The sequence below is a fragment of the Taudactylus pleione genome, unplaced genomic scaffold (assembly GCF_031769625.1).
Source record: "Taudactylus pleione unplaced genomic scaffold, aTauple2 ptg000114l, whole genome shotgun sequence".
Classification (NCBI taxonomy): domain Eukaryota; kingdom Metazoa; phylum Chordata; class Amphibia; order Anura; family Myobatrachidae; genus Taudactylus; species Taudactylus pleione.
This window is the reverse complement of record NW_028284516.1, coordinates 21,698,725-21,725,840: the sequence shown is the minus strand read 5'-3', so window position 1 is coordinate 21,725,840 and position 27,116 is coordinate 21,698,725. Positions and strand designations below refer to the sequence as shown.

Below are 27,116 nucleotides of genomic sequence, written 5' to 3'. Positions count from 1 at the left end.
AACATATTTTAATTTCAGAACCCAGTAATGCACATACATAACAATAAATGTAAAAGAGCTTATCTGATAGAATGCATCCAAAGAAAAGGTTCCTCCAACAGAGCAGGTCATGAGATAAACGTAGAACACAACGCGTTTTGTCTCAGCAAACAGTGCTGATGTGACTTCATCAGGGATGGCACATAAAAAATGTGTTACACCAGCTTTATTCTATTATTTCTAATCTGTGAACATATACCTGAGGATATTTGGTCTTAAGCTTTACATTTTGGAGCAATCGGATTTTACTAGCTCTAGCAGGTAATCCAGAAAATATATGCTATATATATAAGTTGAATTCACTCATGTTAGTTGTACTTCACTGGGTGTTCTACTTATTATTGCACTAGAGGTACCTTTTTATCTTTTGTATTTATTTATATCCTGTATCACAAAAAAATATTTGCTGCCTCCATGAAAAGTCTGAAGGAAGAAAATGCAGTTGGAGAATTGATTCACTTAAAACATTTTGGTTTGTGTTTGAGTATTCTCAATGAGCGCTATGATTTTACTTTGTCTGTCTGTCTATCTACAGACCAGTTACTGAATATAATGACTCTCAGGAGGTGCTGGGCAGGTTTATAGACCACTGTGATTCTGGAAAACAGATTGCTAATCCATTTTGGAGCATTATTATTTGTGTGCAGCTGCTTTGTCAGTTTGAGACAAAACCTTTGGGGAAAAGAGATTTAGAATAGTAGGATAAGTCTGTCAGCATAACTTAGTTATAGCTAGGGATGCTCCAACTCTTTCAGACACTTTGAAATGTAAATGATTAATATATGATATTTAATGAATTGTTATTGATTTTACCATTATGAAATCATGTTATGATTTGTGTTTGCTTGGTACCAATTAAATATATACTGTAGGTCCACAGAAGTAAGATTTTTAAAAAAATTTATATAGTTATTGATAAATTTTAAATTTGTTCCACCAATTCACAAATGACAATTTAATTTTTATTTTTAGTAATTTGCATATAGTTTTAGTTTCAGCTCATTTTAATTTGTAGAAGTTTTTTTTTTATTTAGTTTGCTGCATTATTTTACTTGCCAGTTTGGTTAAATATTTTATTAACACTGTGACTTTATAATGTTTGTTTACATCTACAGTAGACTATTGGACTGTCTCCCCTAACAATGCAGTAGTTGACTGAACAACCAGCCAGGTGCTACCTAGGGTAATCAATCCAAAGCAGCTGTAAAAGTGGAGTGAGCTTCCAACCAGAAGCAAATATAGATGAATGTACAGCGCTTAGAGGATAGAATGTAAGTTTTAGTAAAACAACATGCAGCTAGAATATGAAAAAATGTATAAAATAACCAATAAATGACACTAAGAGCCGTATTCAATATGGGAGCGAAAAGTCTGTGCTGGACTTTTCGCTAAACATCGGAGCTTTTCCTGGGATAAAGTATCGGGCGCGCACCCGCTTTAGCCCAGTATTCAATTAAAAATCAGCGAAAACGGGACTCAGCGTATTGGGAGGAACGAAAAAAAACGGGAATTTTCGGGAATTAATTGTAGGAACCCCCTAAATTTGTCCAGACATGGGGGATCACTATGGGTACCCCCGCTTTTGGCTGCAAAAGAAAGCCGGGGTTTTAAATAGCCGCGGCAGGTGTTTTTTTCCCGACATTGAAGAAGTGATGCAGAAGAGCACTTATTTTTTTTTTAAGAGGTCCCATCAATTTTGGGGTACATGAAAATGAGGGTAAGCATTTTTTTAAGTCCCTAGAATGACTTTTCAAAATTCTGCAAAAATGCACCTGCATTCTAGAAAACACCTGCCACATACATGGGGACCCCCCCTGAGGCTATTCCGCTAATTTAATAATTTTTTCAAACACTTTTATTTGTTTAAACCCCAAAATTAAAGTTAATTTTTGGGGTGTCCCGATTTTTTTATTAATTTTTTTTTTACACAGTTCCTTTTAAAATGACATTAGCAGAGGTGTAGGCTAATTTTTTTAAGCCTACACCCCTAAACCCCAATTCTGCACTTTTTTTCGCCATGTAAAACATGGTGAAAACTTATCCCCATTTTTTTTCAAAGACTTTTCGAACCTGCGAAAAGTCTTTGAATTTGAATACAGGGATAATTGAAACATGCGAAAATGATGATTCCGACTTTTCGCAGCCTAACTGAATACCCCCCTAAATCAGATAAAAATATACTTGCACAACAGGCTCAATTGATTTCAGCACGATGCTGAATAGCCCTGGGAGGGAGCTCCTGGAGCTATTCAGTTCAGCGCGCTGTTTGGTCCAACAGTTGGCAGTTAAGTCAGAGAATGTCTGTTCTCAGGACTTAACCTGGGTGTTAAGTCGCGAGAACCGGCATTCTCCGACCAAAGTGCTGGTTGCGAGGCTGTTAGCGCCGCAATAAACCGGAAAACAGCCTTGTGGCCTGCACTTTTGTTGGATTTCTCCTCGCACCCTCAGGGGGTATCGAGAACAAATCCTTCAGTCGGACCAAAGAGCGCGCTGAATTGAATAGCTCCGAGAGCTCCCTCCCAGGGCTATGTTCCTACCGCCAATAGAGTCACCTTGAAGTGTTTCGCTGCTGTTCTCCTTTAGCTCTACCAAAACTTTATTGACTTTTGATAAAGCTGTAGGAGGACAACAATCCTAATCTCCTAGCTAAATTCCCATCCTCCCAGCTTCACAAAGGCTGTAAACAGAGGGAAGTCTACTCTCCAACAGTGCTGGGCTTACTGATTAGCTCAGCTGTGTCTGTGAGCCTGAAACAGGATTATGGGAAATAGATCATATCAGTGTAGAACTTTATTGAGAGGGAGAGACAGGGATCGCCACTGACAAGTCCCCCTTTTCAGACCAGGCAATGGGCCAACTATATGCAAGGGTGCCGACAGGGAGAGGGAGCGGGTACTTATTTCCTGGGCGTGGGCTTGCTGGAGGGACCAGAGAAGGGAGCTCGGGAGCACCAATGCCACCCACCCTTTTACCTGTCAGCATCCTCTCTCCCCTGCGCTGGGCTGCAGTGTGGCTAGGGAGGCAGTTTCCTCTGTCTGTGCAGGGGTAGGGGGGAGCACCCCCTCCCCCTTGATTTACCCCTGGCAGAGGGGCTCACAGCGACCCTCTATTTAGTGCTTCTTGGTGCGGTAATTAATTTTTTCCCTTTAAGGGGGCGTGGTCATGCCTTCCGCAATTGGGCCACACCCTCTGAAAATTACTGGGGCTTTTAGACAACATTTACACCAATGTCCACTGGTGGGTCCTAGATGTAGTGAGTGAATGGATAAATGCCTTCTCCCATCTGAGAAGCGGTGGAGGGTATGTAGCCCAGCTTATCTACTCTTTCCATCACTATTCTCTCATTTATGGTTTTGTTATAGTTGACCAAGAATAGACAATAATGGAGAATGCAGTGGCCAAGTAGCCTAAATATTGTTCTCATCTCTCACTAAACGGTCACACTTTAAAAATATATACTGTAATATACACAAGGGAAATATGTGTCAATAAAACACTACTTCTATACACCACTTGTATAAAAATTGGATTTAGTAACTTAATTCTAAAACAGGCCATAATTACCAAACTTTCCCTCCACAAGGTGATTTTGGCCTTTCCTTTATTTATATTAGATTGCAGGTCATCTATGTTTGCCTGATGCTTCCCCATTCTGTCCCAAACAATCCCTCTATGACCACTGCTTATGCCCACCCCTGATCTGTCTCTCTGCCAGCTGCTCTGCCCCTGTTCTGTCCTGCTCAGCCCCATCTCTATCCTCCGCTCTTTCCTACTCTGCCCCTCCTCACTCCTCCTAGTCTGTATACTTATTTTTCTCTTCTACTCTTCTAGGGTCTGCCCCTTTGCTCAATGTAGTCAGAACCATTGGAGGGGTGGCGTATGTCCTGGCTCTCACTGAGCAGGCATGTAGGAAATGGGACAGAACGGGACAGACTGGCTTATTATATAGATTCTTGGTCATCTATAAAAAAACAAAAACATAACTATGACCCATTATTGCAGAGAAGTAGGGAAAGTATGGTGCACCAAGGAGTAATCTTGCGACCCCATCAAGCCCCTAGTGGCATATCTAGACTCCGGAACGCCTTGTACTGGCCCCTCCCCCTAAGCACATGATGTCAGTGGAGATGTTGCCTATAGTAGCCAATCAGATGCTACTTAACATTGATCTAGCACCTTCAGGAAGATAATAATTTCCAGCATTGGGATTAAGATAGGCATCAATATTTCTACGCCTATCTTAAGTCCCCCATCTGGCTTTTCTTGTAGGGATATAGACTGGCGGCATTTAGGGCCTGATTCAGACCCACTCGCTAGGAAGCGTTGCTCATAGCTGCCGATGTTTAGCAATGTGCGCATGCGTACGCATTACTCTGCGCGTGCGCGAACTAGTCCATGCGATCACAAAGTGATCGCCCCATATCTAAAGATGCCCCGCCAGAATGAGTGACAGGCGAAGCCGTTTGTGGATGGTGACAGGGGTTGGACGATGAAAACAGGGGAGTGGAGGTGCGAACGCAGGCGTGTCTCTGCATCTTAACGCCGTTCTAGAGGCGTGCATAATTAAGATGGAGCATCATAGTACACGTCACCTGGCTGGATATTACACTGAAGTGCTTGCAGTGCTTGCTGTAGGGTTTGGTCAACCACAAGCACTGCATTAGCTTCCGATGGTACCCGATGTTACCGATGGTTGCATACACTTCCTGGAGATGACGCTTATAAGTGGGCGTCTTAAGACAGGCTGGTCTGCGATCGCACGCCAAGACATAGTGGGCGTGCTTATGCCTTGCCGTGCGATTGCCTGCCTTGCTGTTAGTCAGCTAAATATGCATACGCAACGAACGAGCGAACGCATCTAGCGAGTGGGTCTAAATCGGGCCCTTAGTCCGCTGATCTATAAACTGCATCCCAAAATTTTATACACATACTTTTTAAATGATATAAACAGACAGAGATTAAACAATATATAATTCCTGGTCTATCATAGTCTACAAGATAATGTCCAATAAATAAAAAATGGAAGAATAGTGGATGTCTAGACATCAAGGACGTCTTCCCACCATAACCCTTGTAACCCGCTTCTCCAATAGCAAGAAGTAATGCTTGCGTACTTACCATCATATGTATATGCAGTGATGTTGTTTCGGGGCTCCGGATGGAAACAGGAGCAGATCAGAGACAGCATGGACAGCTCCTTCATTTTTTCCTTGTAGGCTGAAACATATAATAAAATGAAGAAAATAAGCTCTGACGTTTGAAATGATTTCTTTTACATTGCACTAAGCTGTAAGCAAATCTTCTTCAACCATTTGCAGGAAATAAAGGTACATATGTATTGTTTCTTACAGATGTCATGCTTTCACATTCTAGATACATAAAACCAATTTGCAAAATTTGCTAATAAATACCATAACAATAAGATTATCAGCATCAAAAAGAGAAAGTGAAAATAGTAAATTAAAACCAAACAAAGAAATTATATGATCAATACTTAAGGGAAAATAAAACATATTTCTGAATAGCCAGTATTCTAATTTTTAATGAAAAATCATTTTTAAAAATGGTCTGGCAGCCCACATAGAACCTTATTTTTTGGCAGATTCACAGTAATTGTTATTACAGTGTGCTGGGCCGTAACTAGGGTCGTGCGAGTGGTGCCCTTTGGGCGGCACCATCGCTGACCGGCGGCACTTACATGTGGCTTGCAGGGTGCCAGAAACGGCACCCTCCAGTCACTAGCGCTACTACATATCCGACGCTGCAGGGTGTGTTCTACTTACCAGAGACGGCGGCGTCAGCAGTCCTGTATAGTAGTGGGCAGCATTGTCAGCGACCCTGCCCCCCAGGCGTGACATAATGACGTCACGGATGTAGGGGGTGGAGGTGGCACAGGACGCCCTTTACAGAAGCAAACAGTGGCATCACTGAGGAGCTTAATGTCTTGTCTATATTACTGGGTACATGGAAAAGTCACATTTTCCATATAAAATGTAATGAACTACCAATACTCTCATATCCATTGTGTAACACTTTATAAATCCAATGGAAGCCTTTCTGCAATAGTCCAAATGGGGATGGCAAACAAAAAATCCAACAGCCACAACCTGTCATAATTTAACGGCAAAACGAATTAATTAATGGTTCAACACTAAAGCAGCCAATGAGAAGTTACTAAATAGTGATGCAGGTGTCATCATCAACATCACCACCACAACCACGTATCGTTACACCAGGCCTCCAGTAACAACTAAGGAGTAGATGCATCAAACCTTGCAGAGAGATTTAGGGACCTATTCATTAAACCTAAAAATTCGATGGAGATAATTAGGTTTAGAACTCGCATGGAGTTCTACCTAATTATAGGTGGAATTCATCATTCCACCTCTCCATAAGTATCTATTCCGAAAAGCTGTCATTTTTGCGATGACAGCTTTTCGGGAAATAGATACTTTTCCCTGCCTACACTACCTTATCGCATCTGGAAACAGTGCTGCGCATGCGCTGTTACATCTGTAAAACCAGCGCATGCGCAGCACTGCCTACAGATGCGTTAAGTTTGTGTACCCCCCCGACCCCCCCCCTCCCCCCTCAGCTCACCTCTCCCCCCCCCCCGACTTACCTGTCCGCGCAGCAGCCTCCGGCTCCGTCGTGCTGGTCTGTCATGTGGTTTCCCAGCCGACCACATGACAGATTAGAAAAAAAATAAAAATTTTCTTTTTCTAAACTTTCTTGTGCTCTGCTGGGGAACACACATGTCCGACCAGCCTCCGTAGCCTGAGGACGGAGCAGAGCGCCGGAGGAACTTGTTGGGGGACCTGCACACGCGGATACAGGTAAGTCAATTCTGCTATTCGCCACCTCACAGTGGCGAATAGTAACTGCATCAAATTCCGAAAATTCATGATTTTCGGAATTTGATGAATACCACAATTTCCACATCCCCATACTAATGTATGGGGAGTGTGGAAATTAACGCAGGGGAACTTAGCAAGGAGATATCTGTGATATCTCCTGTGCTAAGGGGCCTATTCATCAACACTAAAATAACGTTTTTAAGGACATTTTCCTTAAATAACGTTATTTTGGTATTCATGTAGCCACTTAGCAAGGAGATATCTGTGATATCTCCTGTGCTAAATTCCCCTGCGTTAATTTCCACACTCCCCATACATTAGTATGGAGATGTGGAAATTGTGGTATTCATCAAATTCCGAAAATTATAAATTTTCGGAATTTGATGCAGTTACTATTCGCCACTGTGAGGTGGCGAATAGCAGAATTCACTTACCTGCATCAGCGTGTGGGGGTCCCCCGACGAGTCCCTCTGGCGCTCTGCTCCGTCCTCAGGCTCCGGAGGCTGGTCGGACATGTGTGTTCCCCAGCAGAGCACAAGAAAGTTAAGAAAAAGAAAAAAAAATTTTTTTTTCTAATCTGTCATGTGGTCGGCTGGGAAACCACATGACAGACCAGCAGGACGGAGCCGGAGGCTGCTGCGCGGACAGGTAAGTCGGGGGGGGGGAAGGTGAGCCGTTGGGGGGAGGGGGTGGGGGGGGTCGGGGGGGGTACCTAACTTAATGTATCTGTAGGCAGTGCTGCGCATGCGCTGGTTTTACAGATGTAACAGCGCATGCGCAGCAGTGTTTCCAGATGCGATAAGGTAGTGTAGGCAGGGAAAAGTATCTATTTCCCGAAAAGCTGTCATCGTAAAAATGACAGCTTTTCGGAATAGATATTTATGGAGAGGTGGAATGATGAATTCCACCTATAATTAGCTAGAACTCCATGAGAGTTCTAAAGCTAATTATCTCCATTGAATTTTTACGTTTAATGAATAGGCCCCTAAGTCTGTTCATGAATACCAAAATAACGTTATTTAAGGAAAATGTCCTTAAAAACGTTATTTTAGTGTTGATGAATAGGCCCCAAAGTGAAGAGAGATAAAATACCAACTAATCAGCTTCTAACTGCCATGTTACAGGCTGTGTTTAAAAAATGAAGCTGATAGGTTGGTACTTTATCTCTCCCTAAATACAATGAATTATTAAGACCACCAGGTGATTTTATGCAAAGTAGCTTTTCAGTTGATAATGTTGACGTAGGATATCTGACTCTGTATAAGAACGGAAAGGTAAAAGTAGGCAGAGCCTAATGAAGTGTCTCACTCATGAATTAATGGGTTAATGGCATGGTCTGATGGACTTTGAATGTTGAATGATTGTTGGCACTGACAGCAGCGGTGTGAGCATTAGCAAATGGCTGCACTGATGAACTGTTCGAGCACAGCAGTTGTTAAAGTGTACACAGAGTGGACCAGCAGACATAAAACTAAGTCTGAGACAGAGGCGTCTTAAGATAGGAGGGGGTCCATGTGCATTCCCCGTCTGGGGCCCACTCCTCTCTCACTGGCGGCCGGCTGTGTCACCGCAGCAGTAGACTCTGGGCACTAGAGTGTGCCCAGAGTCTACTGCACATGTGCATGTCACCGGGAAAATGGCGCAGCCGACATGTTCCCAGTAATTTCCCTAGTGCGCTTGGGTACAGTGCCGGAAAAATGCCTGTGGGGGCCATTTTTCAGGTGTTTTGTCCAGCGCTATAGCCAGATGCGGGACTTCGGAGGGGTGAGTATTAAAACATATGGGTGCAGGGTTTGCGGTGTGCCCCCCCCCCCCCGGACCCAGGGGCCCATGTGTACCGCACACCCTGCACCCATTATAAATCCGCCCCTGGACTGAGTGCAAGGCCTGTGGTCATAAACAGCTATTGGATGCTCGAGCGGAATGAAGAGTGGTCAGACATTCAGTCCTACTGATGGGTAACAGAGCACTAACTTACTGAAAATCTGAATCAGGAACCAATTCAGACGGCCTCTCAATGAAATGTACGCGCACATCACATTGCATAGGCTACAGAAGCAGAAGGCCTGTCCTTACGCCATTGCTATTCGCTGCAAACAAGGCGAAATGCCTCCAGTTTGCTCTGGAACACAGGAGTTGGACAGTAAACGACTGGAATTGGTTCATATGGTCTAAACCATCATGTTTTCAATGACAGATTGTAGGATGGGGATATGGAGACAACAACACGAAAGCAAGGATCCTTCTTGCATCTTCATGACTCTTCAGGCTGATGGAGGCAACGTTATGGTATGGGGCGTGTTTTCATTTGAGTGTTTGGCACTTTCATTCATGTGGAGAAATGTCTGACCAGCCAAGGTTATTTAAATACCACTGCCAACCAAGTGCACCCAGTGATGTTGATAGATTTTCCCAATGTAGAAGGATACTTCCAGCAGGACAACGCTCCATATCGTAGGGCTCACATTGTGCACAAATGGTTTGAGAAGCACGACAAAGACTTTTCTCTGCTGCAGTCAGCTATTCAATCCCCAGATCAAAGTGATTCACTGCCATCAAACCTTGAGAAACTGGAGGATAAAGTCCATCACATTTGAGCTAATATTCCCTATAAAATATACCGACAGTTAGTAGAATCCATACCTAGAAGAATTCAAGTTGTATTCTAGGCAAAAGGTGGCCCTTAAATGTTAAATAAATATATAATCCTTTTTGAAAACACAGCCTGTAAAATGACAGGAGCTGATTGGTTGGTACTTTATCTCCTTCCACTTTCTCTCTCCAAGGCTTAGTATATACAGTAGACCCCTATATTTGGTACAACAGGCATCTGAATAATAAAGAAATATAAGCAAGGTATAAAACAAATAGTTTATGTCGTTTTCTTTAACAGCTGTTCACTATCACTGGCAGATGAATGTGTCTGACCAAATTTCACTTTTACAGTCACAGAGACTTTTTCTATTTAAACTGTTAAAATAGATGTGGAATCTGTCTACTCCTTCAATATATGGCCATTGGCACTAACAAGATATTGCAAGCATCGGAAAGGAGAGATAGGATACAAATGAAGTCATGTAAAATGGGAGAATTCCAGTACAACATATTGTACTATGTAGTTTTCAATTTGCCATCGACAGAGAAAATGACCTTCTGGCAGGAGAGTACCTTGGGAGTGACATCCTTAAAGTATTTTCTGTTTCTAGAAAAATGTTTCAAGTAAAGAAATTGGAAAGCTTGGGATCCTGGTAGTTAACAATATCCAGCAAATATATATAATTCCCTAAATATAAAGCTAAAATTAGCCAGGCGAGAAGACAGAAAAAGCCTGCATATTCATGACTACGTGGATTAGCATACTTGGTGGTATCATTTTAAGCCCTCAGCAGCAGACAGATGGAACACACATTAGTGCAGCATTTGGCACAAAACATCATAGTTTTTTTTAAAACTATATATATTACATATATATATAATTATTGATCCAAAAACTACATTACCGTGGGCTCAATCTGTATGACTAAGCCATACATGTTATATACTGACAGGTTGTTTCATCACTAATTAGCCATCGGTTCTCTCCTCTTATATATGTTCAGTTAAATGATGTTAAAAAACAAGATTTAAAAGCTGTGAGATGAATGTAAACGTTATGTATAAAGATCAGTGGTGTGAAAAATCCAGTGTAATTAGTGAAACTAGAATTTTCAGGGCCCCAGTACATAATGGTGCCGATTCTCAGCCAGACACATCTGTGGCTGCTTTCCGCCCGACCACGGCAGATTGCTCGCTATCTTATGCTAATGTGAACATCCACCTCCATCCGGCTTCATGCAGAAGGCAGTTTTTCTGTCCGAAGCCACCATAATTAGTATTGGCACTTACTCCCACCCCATGCTGGGAGCAAAATATCCGTCAGAAACAGACATCCCATCTTTGTCTGCATGCTATGCTCCTATAGAGTACTGAAGCCTGGCTACAGGCCCACGACACTCCCGTGACAATCTCACGTGATGCGATCGCATGGTCGCCACCCAGTTGCTGTCCAGAAATGCCCATTTCACAGAAATAATGATCCGACAGAGGACGGATCAATCCGTTCAGTCTTTCAATCTCCGTTTGTGTGTGTATACATGGTGAGCTGCAGGGGCGTATTAACGCCCACGGGGGACCTTGTGCAACAGGCCCCCTCCTCTAAGCAGTGCCACCCTTCTCCTCAACCGCACCTCTTGAATTTTGCACCAGGCGAGAAGCAGGTCCCTTCTCCTCTGCTGAGCCATCTTCCCAGTGATCTTCTGGAACATGGCACATGCGCACAACAGAGCACAGGCACTGGCACAGTGTGACACCATCTTCCCGAAGATTTCACTGGGAACATGGCACCGCAGAGGGGGAGGGACCCTCTTGCCGGCACAAGGTAAGTATACTATGTGTGCAGGGTGTGCTGTGCGGGGCCCCCTGTGCCCAGGGGCCCGTGAGCATTGCATACCCTGCAGCCATTATAAATACACCTATGGTGAGATACATGTGCAGTCTGTATGTGATTGTTTCCTATGAAGCATGCACAGTTTGCATATATCCATGGGATGCGCCCACATTTAGACATGCCCCAGGCTCAGAATCAGGCCCAATGTACATATAGGTTTCTCATTTTATATCTCTGCTTGCACATAGAAGAGAAAATGGGTAAAGAGCATTATCACACCGGTATCACCTAAAGAGCAGTATATAATGGCATCACTGCCATGATATCATGCAGCTATGAGGGAATTGCATATGCTTTGCACCATATAGAGTCAATGTACTTGGTAGCGTTAGCAATTCTCTCAGTCTGGGCTGGTTTTGCATGCAATGTTCTGAACCTATTCTGCTGAAAAGGGGTAAATGCTTATAAGAAGCCACGTCTGAATCTACTATTCATTTATTATACAGTACTGTATATTACAATATGTTTCACCATACAGAGAACATTGTATATACTGTGTGTGTGTATATATATATATATATATATATATATATATATGGTCATGTTATGCACAAGGGGAGATATTGTGCACAATGTTAAGCCCTGCATGCTGCATATTTGGACGTTTATAGGGGACCTTTACTGTCCTTGGCATTGTGAGAGAATACATCCTAAATGAGTAATTATGCTCCATTATAAACAATGCACACATTGGATCAGTAAACACTGAAATCTAGTGCTTGAGCTCAAATGTTATCTTTCATCAGAGTGGCTTATAGCGAGGGATTTAGAACAAATGTAATTCCAAGTCCATACACTTGCCAGACATTTATTCTAAGAAGAAGTGGTGAAATATGGAGTGCGCTACTGCGCAGCCTCCATTTTGTACCTTCAGGGCTGGTGATCTGTATGCTCCGCTCAAGTTCTGTTGCTTACAGGACTCTGACTATATATAACTGTGACTACAGCTGTACCAACATACCACTATATAATAAACTGAAGCAGTCAGCACCAGCGGCAGCTCCTACCCTCTTAGATGAGGGGGGCTGCCGCCTCTGAAAACGGGAGGGAGGGTACAATTACTCACCCCGGTCAACCGATCCTCATGGTCGGGTCCCGACACCTGCTGCGCAATCGATTTGTCAGGAGCCGGGACCGGCAAACGTGCACTAGTGGTGGGGAGCCGCGCATGCCACCTGCATCCAAAGAGCTGCATCGTCTGCGGCCCCTAGGAGCTGGTTAGGGCTGGCTGGTAAGACAGAGTAGCGGCTTCCTCCTGGAACACAGAATCATCTAAAGCAGTGGTTCTCAAACCCTCAGGACCCCACATAGCTCACGTTTTCCAGGTCACACAGCAGGTACACAGGTGTGTTCATTACTCAGTGACATGTTTTAAAAGATCCACAGGTGGAGCTAATTATTTCATTTGTGATTCTGTGAGGAGACCTGGAAAACATGCACTGTTTGGGGTCTTGAGGACCGAGTTTGAGAACCTGTGATCTAAAGGGATTAAAAATGGTTCTTGTATTTTAGGTAGGAAGTCTTCCAATGTGACACTTTTCCCTTACTAATGCTTCATTCATCTTCCTAAGATCTACATATCTATGTATGTCTTTTTTTATATTTTCCTTGCTTTCTGGGACTATTGCTGCACACCGAGGATTTGGCCCTTTGCTATTCTGAATTATTTAATTAATCTTTCATCCTCTTCCATCTTAACTGTCTGGGGTAAGCCAATAGAAATCCTGGGTGGTGAATGTAAAGGTTGCTTGGTCCTCCATGTTGGCCCATTAACTTACCTACCATTCAGTAGGACTCAGGAAGAGACCTTAAAGAGTGGAAACGTGGAGAAGTTACCGATAACAACCAATCAGCTTCTAGCTATCATTGATCAAGCACATTCTATAAAATGACAAGTAGAAGCTGATTGGTTGTTATGGGCAATTTCTCTCGTCTTTAGAAGGTTTGATACATCTCTCCCATAGGCTCCTATATAGTACTCTGCAGTCTCTCTACGCTGTTGAGGACACTGATAGCCCCTTATAGCATCTCTACGGTGTAAGGAGTGCATTGAATGTAGAGAGAACTGTTTCCTAATCATTGTGTGGCTTTCTCTGGGAAGCAGGAAGCATTTATAGATATCATTTTGCCTTCTATTCCTTAGCATAGAGGCAGAAACAGCCAAATGTCTCATTCCATTATTGCCACATAGGAAGATTATGACGGTAAAGCATACAGGCACTGAGAGCTGTGTCACTCTAATTTCGTTTGTTGGGCTTATAGTGCCTAGTTCAAATGTAACCGTGTGATACAAAGGACGTGAACTCAGATTGGTTTATTCACACACTTGTGTAATACTTATACTATAGCATTCCCCAAGATTGAGGAAACAGAAAGGTATGTCAGAATATATGTAATACTGCCACCATCTACAAATAATTAATCTATCATCATACTGACTGCTATAATATCCCTTTATTCTGGGACACACATGAAATACACAGGTTCTGTGGCTGATTAAAAGCAGTAGAAATGCAGACTTGAAATCACCAAGCCACAAAACCTGTCATATATATATATATATATATATATATATATATATGTGTCCATGATTCAAGGGATATTATAACAATCCTAGGGCCTGTTGGGAACATTCCAATAATCTGACTGGATCCCTCCCAGCGAAGCGTTGCATATAGAAGACCATAGGCTTCTATTGGGCAACGCCATCGCCCGTATTCAAGTCCAGGAAAGTATCGCATTCTGGGGCTTGGTGCAAATGAGAAATGTGGTCAAACCCTCGAAAACGGACATCCTGTCCCAGGACGCAAGAATAGATATCCTTAAAACCTAGACTGTAATGGTGGAGTTTGGTAACCTCTGCCTTAAAGAAAACTATTTGCATAGAAAAGAAAAATGAAATTGATAAATAAAATGTTTAACGATCCCCTTAATAATGGAACGAGGTTATGTGAAGTCTTCCCTTCCCAGCTAAGACACGTAATGGGAGCTCTGAATGACAGAAGGTACATGCTAATCTGTCGAAGTACTTATCTCAGTGGGACTGAACACCTAGAGACATCCATATGCCACATTCAAATTACATTGTACATCATATCCCAGTAAAACTAATTACCATGAATTTCTTCTCATTTTGCACTACAGTTCAAATAGGAGCAATAAATGAACAAGTGAATACATACAGTACAATCAGGATAGATTTCCAAGGCTGCACTTTAGAGGACACCAGCTTTTCATGTGAACTCTTACAGCTGAGTACTTACATTTTATTTTCATATAACATAAACTATATTCACATGTATGTAAATTCTGCTAATATGAGCAGCACTAATTTTGTTTTATGGTTATATTAAATATTATATTGAATAAACCATATATTTATATTGTAAAGGGATGTAGGTAACAGACCAAGTATATGCCACCGGTCTATATCCCATTAACCAAAGCTAGACGGGGGACTTAAGAAAGGCATTGAAATACCGACGCCTATCTTAATCCCGACGCTGGAATACAGAAAGACATCGGACCGATTGAAGTAAGTCCGGGCATCTTAGCCGCGGAGGGGGGGGGGGTTAGGTTTAGGGTCTCCCAGGGGGACTTAGGGTTAGGAACCCCCCCGGGGAGGGTTAGGCTTGTGGGAGGGGCGGTTAGGGTTAGATGCCAGTGGGGGGAGGTTAGGGTTAGGTACCCCCCCAGGAGGGTTAGGTTTAGGGTGCATAAGGGGGGGTTGGGGTTAGGCACTAGGGGGGAGGTTAGGGTTAGGCACCACTAAGGGACGTTTAGGGATAGGGGGAGGGGGGTTAGTTAGTGGGGAGCATTGCTAGTCAGCCTCAGAAATCATCTTGAGCAGCAGAGGGACCAAGACCATGCTACAATTAATAGTCAGCTTGTGGGGTTTTTCCACTCAGGATGCGGGCAGGCATTTCAAGTGTTGCATTAGTTCTATCACTGCTCTGATGCTAGGAAATTATATTATATATACTGAAGCCAGCCAACAAAGGTCTCCTGTCCTCAGTCCCTAGTAGAGATATACCCAAATTAATAAATAGTGAAGGACTACAAAAAAAATCTAGTTTAAATAGATTTAAAAATATCTTAGAGAGACATGTAATTCTCAGTACTTGTGATTATTTATATACAAAATATATATATATATATATATATATATATATATATACACATATATATATATATATATATATACATATATATATATATATATATATTAGCTCACCTAATTGCTGCCTTGTGGAGAAAGCTCAGGTGAGGGCTAATGAAGAAGACCGACAGTTAGGCTGCATGTAGAATCAGCCTAAGGAAGCTACAGAGCCCAGTGTGCCTGAAGGCCATTGTTGGCCAGGGGGCCTGAGTTCAGACCTGCAGGAGGCAGGGATGACTGTAAATATCATACTGTACATTGAAGGACATTGAAGCAGCTAAGCTGCAGGCTAAGGAAGCCAGAGCCTATACCTGTAAGAAATAGGGAAGGCCACAAAGACTGAGCTGTGCTTTGTGTAGCTGTGGCAGCCAAGCTGGAGCCAGTGATAAACCTGCAGAGAAGCAGGCAGAGACTTTGTGATGCAGACTAGCTGCCAAAGGTAGTCAAGAGCATAGAAGTGAGTCAGTGCCCTGAATGGGGGCTAGGCGTTTGTTATTTTCTTTCTACAGTATGCTGACCGTAAATCACTTTTCTTTTATTTATACCTGAAAAAATGTGTGGACCCTGATTAAGCACCTTAGACACTGCGCCACTGACACCCATCTACCAGCTAATTACAATGTGAGTGTTGGGTTTATGCAGGGTAGCGGGGTTAGGTTTAGGGTTTTTTTGGGAGGGGGTTAGGGTTAGGCACCCCTAGGGTGGAGGGGTAGGCACCACTGGGGGGTTAGGGTTAGGCACTGAGGGGGAGGGTTAGGTTTAGGCACGAAGGGGGAGATTAATGGGGAGGGTTAGAGTTAGAGTGCGGGGTGGGGATGGTTATGGTTAGGCTACAAGGGAGGGTTAGGGGGAGTAGGGGGGAGGGTAAGTATTCTTACCTGACCCCTGTCGGCATACCGACCATCGGGATGCCGCTGTCTGTATTTTGACAGCAGGCATCCTGACTGATTTATTACATACCCATTTTTACAGTATATACATATATATATTTCATATAAGTGTTCCCAAAAACGAAAGGCAATAAATAATGGTGTTAAAACATGAATAAATATATAAACACAAATACTATTCAGTAAAAATCAACGATGTCATATAGCTAAAGTTCCAGGGCATATCACTTTGAATAAAGATGGAATATTTACATAGATAAACTTTTTACAGCTGGACGTTTTTTATATCCATCCTGTTCCATATACATTGGATGTCTGATGTTATAAATCTCCACACTGAGGTAAACATTTAGAACAAAACAAAAATATAAAATAAATATAACACAGACATGTGCTGTTAATAAAGCTAAGATAAATGTATTCTGAATTATAACACATTTGCCCTTTACTTGGCTGCCCCTTTATTGCAGTTCTCAACTTGTAATTACCCAGGGAATTTATTTCAGGGTACAAACACTGAGCAGAAGCTTTTGCAAGCAATCCCTCCGGTTAACCTAGATATGTCACTTACAAAGCTTCATGTTTTATAAATTCTTAAGAAAGAAGTGTAGATGGAATTGCAGAATCTCATTATTTTCTCAAAGTGCTCTTGGTGATACAACATAAATCTGATTATTAAACCATTACCAGCCTGAATGAGACATACATCGTTTACCAGTGAGATCTTTGCTCCAAATTTTACTAAAATAATGAACTTGCTGCCATAGAATTAGATTAAATTAAAAACAGCCTATCAGTAAATGAAATGAAACCTAAAACTGAAATACAGTATGAATTCTGTCTTTTTTATTCACAATTGTGCTCAGTAACATATAGAGTATAATGAGAACTTTAATATAATTAAAGATCACTTCATAATGTTTAAGGAGGATTGACTGTCCAAATAATATATGAAATTGTGCAATTTTACTATTTCCAGTTATATTGATGACATACAATTTAGTAGCTGATAACCAAAAACATACAACATCAATATTTGTTGTCAACCAGGATAATTAAAGTACTTTACATATATGTTTAACAAGACAAGTGGAGGCTCAGGATTAAATCATGTGTCAGTTGCTGGTTTTATATGGCAATAAATCCAAATATTAAAATGTTCATATAAGAAGGGTGAAAGTAAAATACATTCCTATTACCCAAACTTTGTTCTGGAGTTAATAATTAAGACAGCCTCCCAACATTCCCTGGTGTTCACTGGAGTCCTCAGACCAGAGGTTCCCAAACTCAGTCCTCAAGGCACCCTAACAGTACAGATTTTAAGGATATCCATGCTTGACCACAGGTGACTTAATTGGTGCCTCAGTCAATTTGATTTAATTGGCTCAACCATGGCTATCTCTAATACCTGAACTGTTGGGGTGCCTTAAGGACCACGTTTGGAAACCTCTGCCTTAGACCGTGGGTGCTTGATATAAAACACAAAGCTGCAGGAAGAGCCTTCTCATTACAGATCACAAAATTACAACTAGTTGGTAACATTATTAGGCAACAAAACCATAAAATGAAGGTTCAACCACCAGAGGAATTTTAATTACAGACAAGGATATTGCTGTTACTTGGCCTAGTTGATCAATCATGCCTCATTAGGTCTAGTTTACTAGTTAGAATAGAGCGACAAATCCTACTTGTAACCCTAAGAACTTAAACATTAAAGGACTATTAAAGGATCCCCTATCATGGTTTCCAAAGACAGTCCCCTATTTTCTCACCAGATATTTCCAGTAGCATACTTATATTCCCATACTTTGGACTCCTGATAATCTAACATGGTTAGTAAGAATATATTATTATAACTCTTTTATTATATTAAGATCATAAAGGAAGTATGCAATGGATTTTTAATTTCAAATGATCTTCCACCTTCCCAAAGCATTTCTGTTACCTCAGAGATTAGTAAGCGAGCACCAAACACCGGCTTTAACTTCTCAGAGTGATGCAAGTCGGAGAAATACCACCTCCCTAATCAAAGCCAGAGGCTGCTAAACGGCAAAGCAGACAACATTCTGGGCAGATTTATTTAGATGTAAACACATCAGTTATTTCAGGGATTTATTTAGCTCATTGAATAAAAACTTTTAACATTCAGTATATTAATGTCAAAATTATCTTTACTTGTTCTTTAATAATAACCTCATCTGTCTTACACGCATTATTGTAATTTTTTTTTATACATTGTAAAATTTTATACAGATGTGTTCACATACATTTTACTTCCTTGCATGTTAACCAGTCCTTCTAGCCATGCCATGCCGTTACGTGACTCGGTAGCACCGAGAGTCTTTTTGTGCATCTTTTCACCTTCAAAGGCATCATATTCGCAAAGCAATGTAAATAGGATGCACACGCAGCTTCTGTTGCTGTGTGCTGAGCTGCTGTGAGGGAGGGGGGGCGACGCCGGTAAACTGTACCCGCCCCCCCCCTCTCGGCACCCATGATCCTGTATGCAACTGCATCTGCATGTGCACTAAATGCTACGTTACAGTGTCACAGCTCCTGACACTGTGACGTAGCATTTCACATGCAGATACAGCTGCAGTCGCACACAGAATATAGGTGTGCACATATTTTAATCAGCAGAAGTTGCTATTCGCATCGCTTTGCAAATAAGACGCATTTGAAGGTAAAATTATGCACATAAAAGACACTCAGCACTACCGAGTCACACAGTGCTCACACGACTTGTAATACACGGAGGTAACATGTATGTGGACACATCTGTAGAACATTTACTTAATATGAGTTTATCCTCATATATGCGAGTATTGTGCCTTCACTGAGTGTAGTTTAAACAAAATCACCAAGAAGCCTCTTCATGTCACTGCTGGATTATCGTGCAGGCTCGTTCCACTATAAGCCAGTCGAGCGCTGCAGGCCACTATCCATATGGTTTATACATTGGCGGTGTTACTGAGCCGCCATTGGTTTGAAGGTATTTTATGACACAGATAGTTTATTTATAAGGGATTACTGAATTTTATTATCTGTGATGTTGATAAATAACTTTTGCATAGTCTTTCTGGTTGTAAATGAGTAATCCTAAATACTACTCAGATCGTGGCCGTGGCTGTAGTTAACATTTGTGAATATAAGATTGGTACATATATTACTAGATGCTGCTGAGAACCAGCATGTACAGTTTCAAACTACGTCCTCTATCATGCATATTACAAGTAAAAGTTGATACCTGTATTCATTGGAATTTAAACACAATGTATCTCACAGCAAATCACTTTGATTTTGCACCATAGCACCTAGGTATTCCACCCTTTGTACATCAAAATGCACGCCTACTTTATGGTTTTGGACACCCCACTGAGCTCTGTCTGCTCAAGTATAAACTTCTGCTTACTGCTAAACACACACCAGTGTCCCTGACATTACCAAAGAGGACTTTGCACTGTGCCTTGCCAGTCTGGTGCTTCATAAATGAGATCCCACTGGAGGAACCTTTACAGTAAGATCTATTATATACAACACATCCTGAAATACAATACATTTTCATATATGTGTATATGTGGTATGCGTTTATGATGCCGGCGGTCTCTATGCCAACCGCTGGCATCTCCACTACAGAATCCCGGCGAGGGTTAATTAACCTACGCCGGGAGACCGGCACCCGGCATCCGATCGAAGGGATGCAGGGCGCAGACCGCGGACAGCCGCGGGGGGGAGGGTAAGGTTTAGGGTTCCGGGGGGTGGGGACTTAGGGTTAGGCACCCCCCGGAGGTTAGGTTTAGGCTAGGGGGAGGGAGGGTTAGGGTTAGGCACCCCCCCGGGGGACTTAGGTTTAGATGGCGGGGAAAGGGGGGGTTATGTTTAGGCACTTAGAGAGGGGATTAGAGTTAGGCACAGGGGGGGAGGTTAGGGTTAGGCACCCTAAAGAAGGGTTAAGGTTAGGGGGTAGATTAGGTTAGGAAATACTTACCTTTCGCACGATCGGGATTTCCTTCCATGCGGCCGGCGGTGTAACATATGTATTCCGTATATGTACTGTATGTGTGTGCCTGTGTGACTTTTTGTCTGTCTTTCTGTGTCCTTGTGTGTATGAGTGTCTCCAGTTATCTTGGAAATCATTTTAATAAGACAGACTTTTACTATTTTTGCCAAATAGCTGTTCCTTTAAAGAAAAATATTTATTTGTAGACAGATAAATGCTACACATATCATTCTAAAACATCTAAAAACATGTCTTGTCAAATTTACATAAATTTAGATACAGTATGTCGGTGTTCTTTCCAACAAAATGCAACACAAAAAGATGAATCACTGGTATTTGGTTTCTTTAAAGGTTGTAAATGGAACTTCTATATCCATAGGTATAGGTCTGAAGACCTTATACTAAACGTACAGTATATGGCAAGATAACATGTTGCCACTGTAAAATATAAGTAAAAAATACTGTAATAATAATAATAATAATGCTATAATTCCATTTATGTATTGTATGTTTTACAATTGTTATATATAACCTTGTTTATATTTCTTTAATTAACTTAATTCTACTATTCGACATGATATTCTCACATATTCCTGTATTTATTCAGTATCTATTATGTCTGTTATTTTTATACCCTGCCCTTTAAAATATATAAAAAAAGAACTTGGGGGTCAATCCAATTATACGTGATGTACTTGCGGATGCGAGTCATTGCGCTAAAGGCCGCACTTGATGGCAGCCCAGTAGCAGCCTGAACTTGCACAAAACTGTGCGCAGCCCTATAGGGCTGTGTACAAAATGGAGTGAGTTCAGCCTGAAAGAGGGCTGCGAGGGGTGTGCGAGAGGCGGTGCCATTGCCGACGTTTGAATGCCGCTGCAACTGCAACATGCACCCGATCGCACCCCTCGCCGCTAATTGGATTGCCCCCTTTGAATGAGAGCTGTATCTAGGCTGTAGGGTGAGCATGTATATAGGGCAAAATGTGGAGGTTGTTTCGGGAGTCACCTAAAATGTAGAATTTAAAAAAAAAAAAAATACTCTTTCTCACAGCAAAAGTCTACATCAGTGTTCTCTAATTGATGGTAACTATTAGAATGATAAAATACAATATTTATTTTTATTGTATATATGTCCTGAAATTGTTTATGATAGATTAAACATGGAATGAGAATATAAATTCATGTTTTTTAACCTTAACTACTATCTAACCATGCAGAACATGAAGAAGATAACACTTTTTATATGTTATATGAAAAACCCCTCTACTTCAGGCACTTTAGATGTGTTAGAACAAAATCAAATACTTCTTCTTAGCCAAACTTTCAAATATACATGCAGGGCTGTATCTATAATGGGTGCAGGGTGTGCGGGAACACAGGTCCCTGGGTCCATGGGGGCCCCGCACCGCACACCCTGCACCCATAATATTACTTATCTCTCCAGGGTCCCACGTCGGCGTGTGGGTCCGGCTCTGTAAAACAACTGGAAAATGGCCAGTTTCCCGTCGTATGCGCATGCGCAGTACAGGAAAAATGGCCGCCGCGGCCATTTTCCCGGTGACCTGTGCATTCATTATAGACTCTGGGCACACTCTAGTGCCCAGAGTCTATAACTCCGGCGCTGGCCGTGCACATCTCAGTGCGCTGCCGGGCGGAGAGGAGGGGGCACGTGTCGGAGACTGCACACGGGCCCCCTCCTCTCTAGAAATGCCCCTGTATACATGAATATAAAACTACCCTTGCTATATATTGTGGTCGATTCAATTAGGAGTGAGCAGGGAGCTATGGCAAATGCGCCATATGGTCGCACTTAATCACGGAACAAGCTGACTCGCTTCTTACTGAATCGACCCCTTAGCATCAAACACTATACAACACTACAACAAGCCATAAAATACATGGTGAATTTCCTGCATCATCGCAGCCCTGCCTGCCTCACCACATTACGATAATCGCTAATCTGTTTCTCTCGTCTGTCCATAGTGCATTCATAAGTGAGAATACACGTTCCACTGAAGAGTTAGTTGCTGGAGGTGAGAATACACGTTCCACTGAAGAGTTAGTTGCTGGAGGTGAGAATACACGTTCCACTGAAGAGTTAGTTGCTGGAGGTGAGAATACACGTTCCACTGAAGAGTTAGTTGCTGGAGGTGAGAATACACGTTCCACTGAAGAGTTAGTTGCTGGAGGTGAGAATACACGTTCCACTGAAGAGTTAGTTACTGGAGGTGAGAATACAAATTCCACCACAGTTGAAAACACTGAAACTTCAATTCCTTGCTCAATGAATGTTTTGAAAAGATGAACCCATTTATCTTCTAAGGATAGACTAGCTTCTGAATTAGAAGTACACATCTCCCAATTTAATTTTATATGCCTTTCAACTATTTTATACTGGTCAAAATATTGTTCTTCATCAATAATAATGGAGGAAATTTGCCGAACAACTGCTAAAGATCATCTAGCATCAGACCAATTTATATTGTCCTTTGAGGTTAGCCATGGAAAATGAGCTTATTCCTCTGCAGGAGTTTGAGCTACTCACTTTTCAATACAGTTCACTCAGGCATCATAACACTCGTCAAAATGAAAACATTCTTCGGTTAAGTCCCCCTCATTGTGCAATGCTTGTAGCAGAGTCCTGTAGTAAATAATGTTCTTCTTTTCTGTCAGGAGAAGTGTTAGCGGGTGGGGAGGGGGCATTAGGGTTAGGCACCCCCTGGGGGGAGGTTAGGGTTAGGCACCCCCCGAGAGACTTAGGTATAGGGCGCCGGAAGGGGGGTTTAGGGTTAGGCACCACTGGGGGGAGACTTAGGGTTAGGCAAACCCCGGGAAGGTTAGGTTTAGGCACTTAGTGGGTGGGTTATTGTTAGGGGGGGAGCAGGGTAGGGTTAGATTACCTACCTAGTCGCGGTGGGATCTCTGGCTGTCGGGCTTCCGGAGGTGATATTTGAACCGGCGGCTAAAGAGCCGTCGGTATTTCAATACCCTTCCTGAAAATATCTAGCATACAATTGTTTCTATATCAACTGGTAACACATCACTGGCACTTTGAATACTGTTGTGTATAATGTGAGTAACACACTCCATTCCAAATATGTTACTTTTTAAATGGGATTTTAGATGCGAAAACCTCTCCTTTACTCCCACTGTTGTACCCTCCAAAGTTGGTGTTCGTATTATTTGCAGACAATGCTATTATTTTATCTGTCTAATGGTGCATACACACGGTCAGATTTAAAGGACGATATAAACGATAACGATATCGTTTTTCGTTTGATCGTTTATATCGTCCTTTTTTTTAACCTCTCCAACGACCAAATGATGGTCGATGCACAGGCACGGATGGTCAGGTTAGCCTGGTTACTATAGATCGTTACGTCGTTTGGGGGTTGGTGCATGTTGCTGGATGTTCGATATCGAACATCCAGCACATGCAGGACGATCAGACAACGATATCTGATAATTGTATTTGTTCAGAACTTCGATAATTAAGCCCGTAATCAGGCCAGACGTTTCTCCATGAAGATTAGTAAAGTGAATAATTTTCACCATGATACCTACACTAGTGAATAAGGACAGGCACTAACTTTATGGCCTTGTGATTGAACTGAACTACTAATAATCAGGGATACAAACCGTGTATCTTCCAGTTCACAAAAAGCTTCTAGCATTGCATACGGTGCCAACAATTTCTCTTGATTTTTGCCGAGAACGCGTAACTTTTTTTTCCCAAACAGTTCCCTTACAATTTCTGAGGTGCAGTTCATTGAATTGAAACTATGATTTTGCTTTACCATATGGAAAGCCGTAGTTCCCGTGCATGCTGCCAATTCATAGGACTCATTATCCACTTTGGCAGGAGTAAAAAAAAATTGGTCACCTTCCCAGAAGTTAAAGAAGCCTGAGTTGCAAGTTTGTGTTTCTCTGTTTTTATATAGTCCGTACTGCCAGACCTCCAAACATGGGCAATTGCAAACACAGCACTGCACATTGTGCATAACACAGTTCTACTGTTCTTCTCTTACAATTTGTTAATAAAAGGAAAGTCATTACGCAATTTATCAGTTAACTGACATTGGTGATGACATTGTTAAATTATTATAAATTAGAACTATGAACTTAAACACAAAATAGGATTTAATATAAATGATGGGAGACAGTCTGTTGAGTCAATAGACTCAAGACCAAGTTGAAATACAAAGTAAAGCCAGAGCAACTTGAAATACAAAAAAACTATTTTTATCCCTTATTGCAGGGTAATAGTGTAGTTTATATTTAGTTTTCAGTGTTTTGCACGGGATGTCTTAGTAGGAGAACCGAGTCGAGACAAGTCCAAGTTAAAAAAACAAACAAACATATTATACTGCATATATTTTTCTCCCGTTAATTGCAGGCTAAGATTTGTCAAGCCAAAAACTTAGTCAGCACACTCGGATTTAGCGTCCAGCAAACAGATTATATAATATGCAGATAATACAGTATTCAGACAGTCTGTGTTGACTCTGGGCCTGATTAAGAGCTGGACGCTATTTGCGCTCGCTCATTCATTAAAAAGGGGTGGCTATTCAAATGAACCGTTCGCACTTTGCGGTCTGTTCACGCCTCTATGTCTGAACGAGCGAACAAAACTTGCGGTCGTAATTTTGAAAAAGACGCCCCCTGGCCGCTCGCACCATACGTCATGTCCGCTATTTAATAGATTAATCGAGTACATCGAACAGCGTATGAACTGGTCGCTATTCTTGTGGTTGGTTTTTCCTACCACAATCTTGCGAGCAGTTCTGACTATAAATCAACCAAGTGACGTGGTTAATGAAGCTCCTGTATTAATTATGCACACCCATAAAACGCCCGTTTTGACCTTTAAGCACGCCTGCGTTCTGATTTCCACTCCCAGTTTTCAAGCACCTTCCCCTGTTACCACCCACATACGCCTCCTCCTGTCACTCAAAATAGCAGGCATTCGCTATTTAGCGAACAAACGATTTTCGGCCGCACTGACTGGTTCGCGCATGCATATTAAAATCCGTACGCATGCGCAGTTGTGCGAACATCGGTCGGAACGAACGAGCGGCCGCTTACAAGCGGCTCTGAATCAGACCCTCTGTTTGTTTGAAATGTTACAGTGACTGTGTGTGTCACTATCACAGCCTGGTGCTTGTGCATAGTCAGTAGTCAGCAGCCTCAGCAGTACAGTCTCTCTATTGTTAAAGTTAGATATCTTGGATGAAGGCATTTACTTATATAGGTTACAAATTAATGATTAGTCAATTTGATTGTATGAGATATGATTGTATGAGATATGATTGTATGAGATTTTGATTAATAATATTGCACCATTCATTGGGCTTATTCTGTTCTGTATTCCAATAGAATAACTTTGGTGACCCTTCAGAAACCATCACACCATGCGGTTATGGAATATCATTAATATAAAGTTCTTATTTTAAATATACTTTAAGTATATTTATAATGTCACATAACTGTATATTGTTGTTTAGTCTTATTTTAATCAGCATTTAATTTGTAGTGTATTATAGGTAAATACTGCATCTCTGTTGTAAACATAAATGAAATATTGGTATAATGTTTTAGATCCCTTTTATTTGCAAAGTTAAGCAATGTAATGTGCTTCTCCTGAAACTCTGTAAGAAAAAGGAATTCCAGAATGGGATAGTTTTGGCGTGGGCCTCTGGCTAATGAAGATCCGGCTGCTCACACACAAAGAAAAAAAGAACTGACCTACCCGAAGTCCAGCATATACAGATCCCTCCCTGAATCCAGTGATTGTATTCCCTAAGGACTATTTGAATGTGACCTTATAGATTGTACTGCAGTGCTTGTTGGAAGTCAGTGCATTCAGAATTGAAGCCCTGTGCTGTGACAGCCGCGCATGCATAGTGTAAGAGGACGGTACTCTATTTATTTCTTTGTGCAAATGAATATTTTGGACTTTGGAACTCCAAGTAAGCTTGAGCGGACTTCACATTATTTATCGTTAACTATATCAATCAATGCTTTCTGGGCCTGATCCAGACCCGCTCGCGAGCGCTGAGCGCTCACAAGCTGGTCGATGTTGGCCCAGTGCACATGCGCACAACGGACCCGGCTCCGTCGTGCGCATGCGCAAGACCCAGATAGCGACGGCCAAGCCGTCGCTATGGGTCTCGTACCAAAGGGGGCGTGCTGTCGATGGTGGCTGCCCAGACGGAGGCATTCCTATTGGTAGAGATAGAGCCGAAAGCACTCCAGGGCTTGCGGCAACAAGACCCTACCACAATGGTCTCGTCGCAAGCCCGATGGTCGCGATGGTCTTGACCATCGCGACCATCTTTTTGGCCGCTCACTATAGCTGTGGGTGGTCACCCACAGCTATACAAGCGGCCAGGAGGCCGCTCTAGAAATCAGAAGGACGGCCCTGATTCAGAGCGAGCGCTCTGTCAGAGTGTCCGGCTCTGAATCAGGGCCTCTGTCTCTATCTATTTATGTTCTCCATGTCACTCTCTATCTATTGTCTCTCTCTGGAGGGTATATTTACTAAAATTAGAGTTTTTAGAAGTGGAGATGTTGCCCATAGCAACCAATCAGATTCTAGCTATTTCTTCTAGAAGGTGCTAGTTTAATGTTAAGTAGAATTGGTTGCTATGGGCAACATCTCCATTTCTAAAAACTCTCACTTTAG

The 27,116-nt window shown here is 42.1% G+C and overlaps 1 protein-coding gene across 1 annotated transcript in view; it reads right to left on the bottom strand.

Moving 5' to 3' along the window:
• The window catches only part of STMN2 (stathmin 2), a 52,250-nt gene that overhangs the window by 5,714 nt on the left and 19,420 nt on the right, over positions 1-27,116 (bottom strand). Inside the window, exon 2 of the mRNA XM_088471566.1 lies at positions 5,158-5,256. Within this exon, the coding sequence (XP_088327692.1) occupies positions 5,158-5,256 (99 nt within the window). The remainder of the gene's footprint in view (positions 1-5,157; positions 5,257-27,116) is intronic.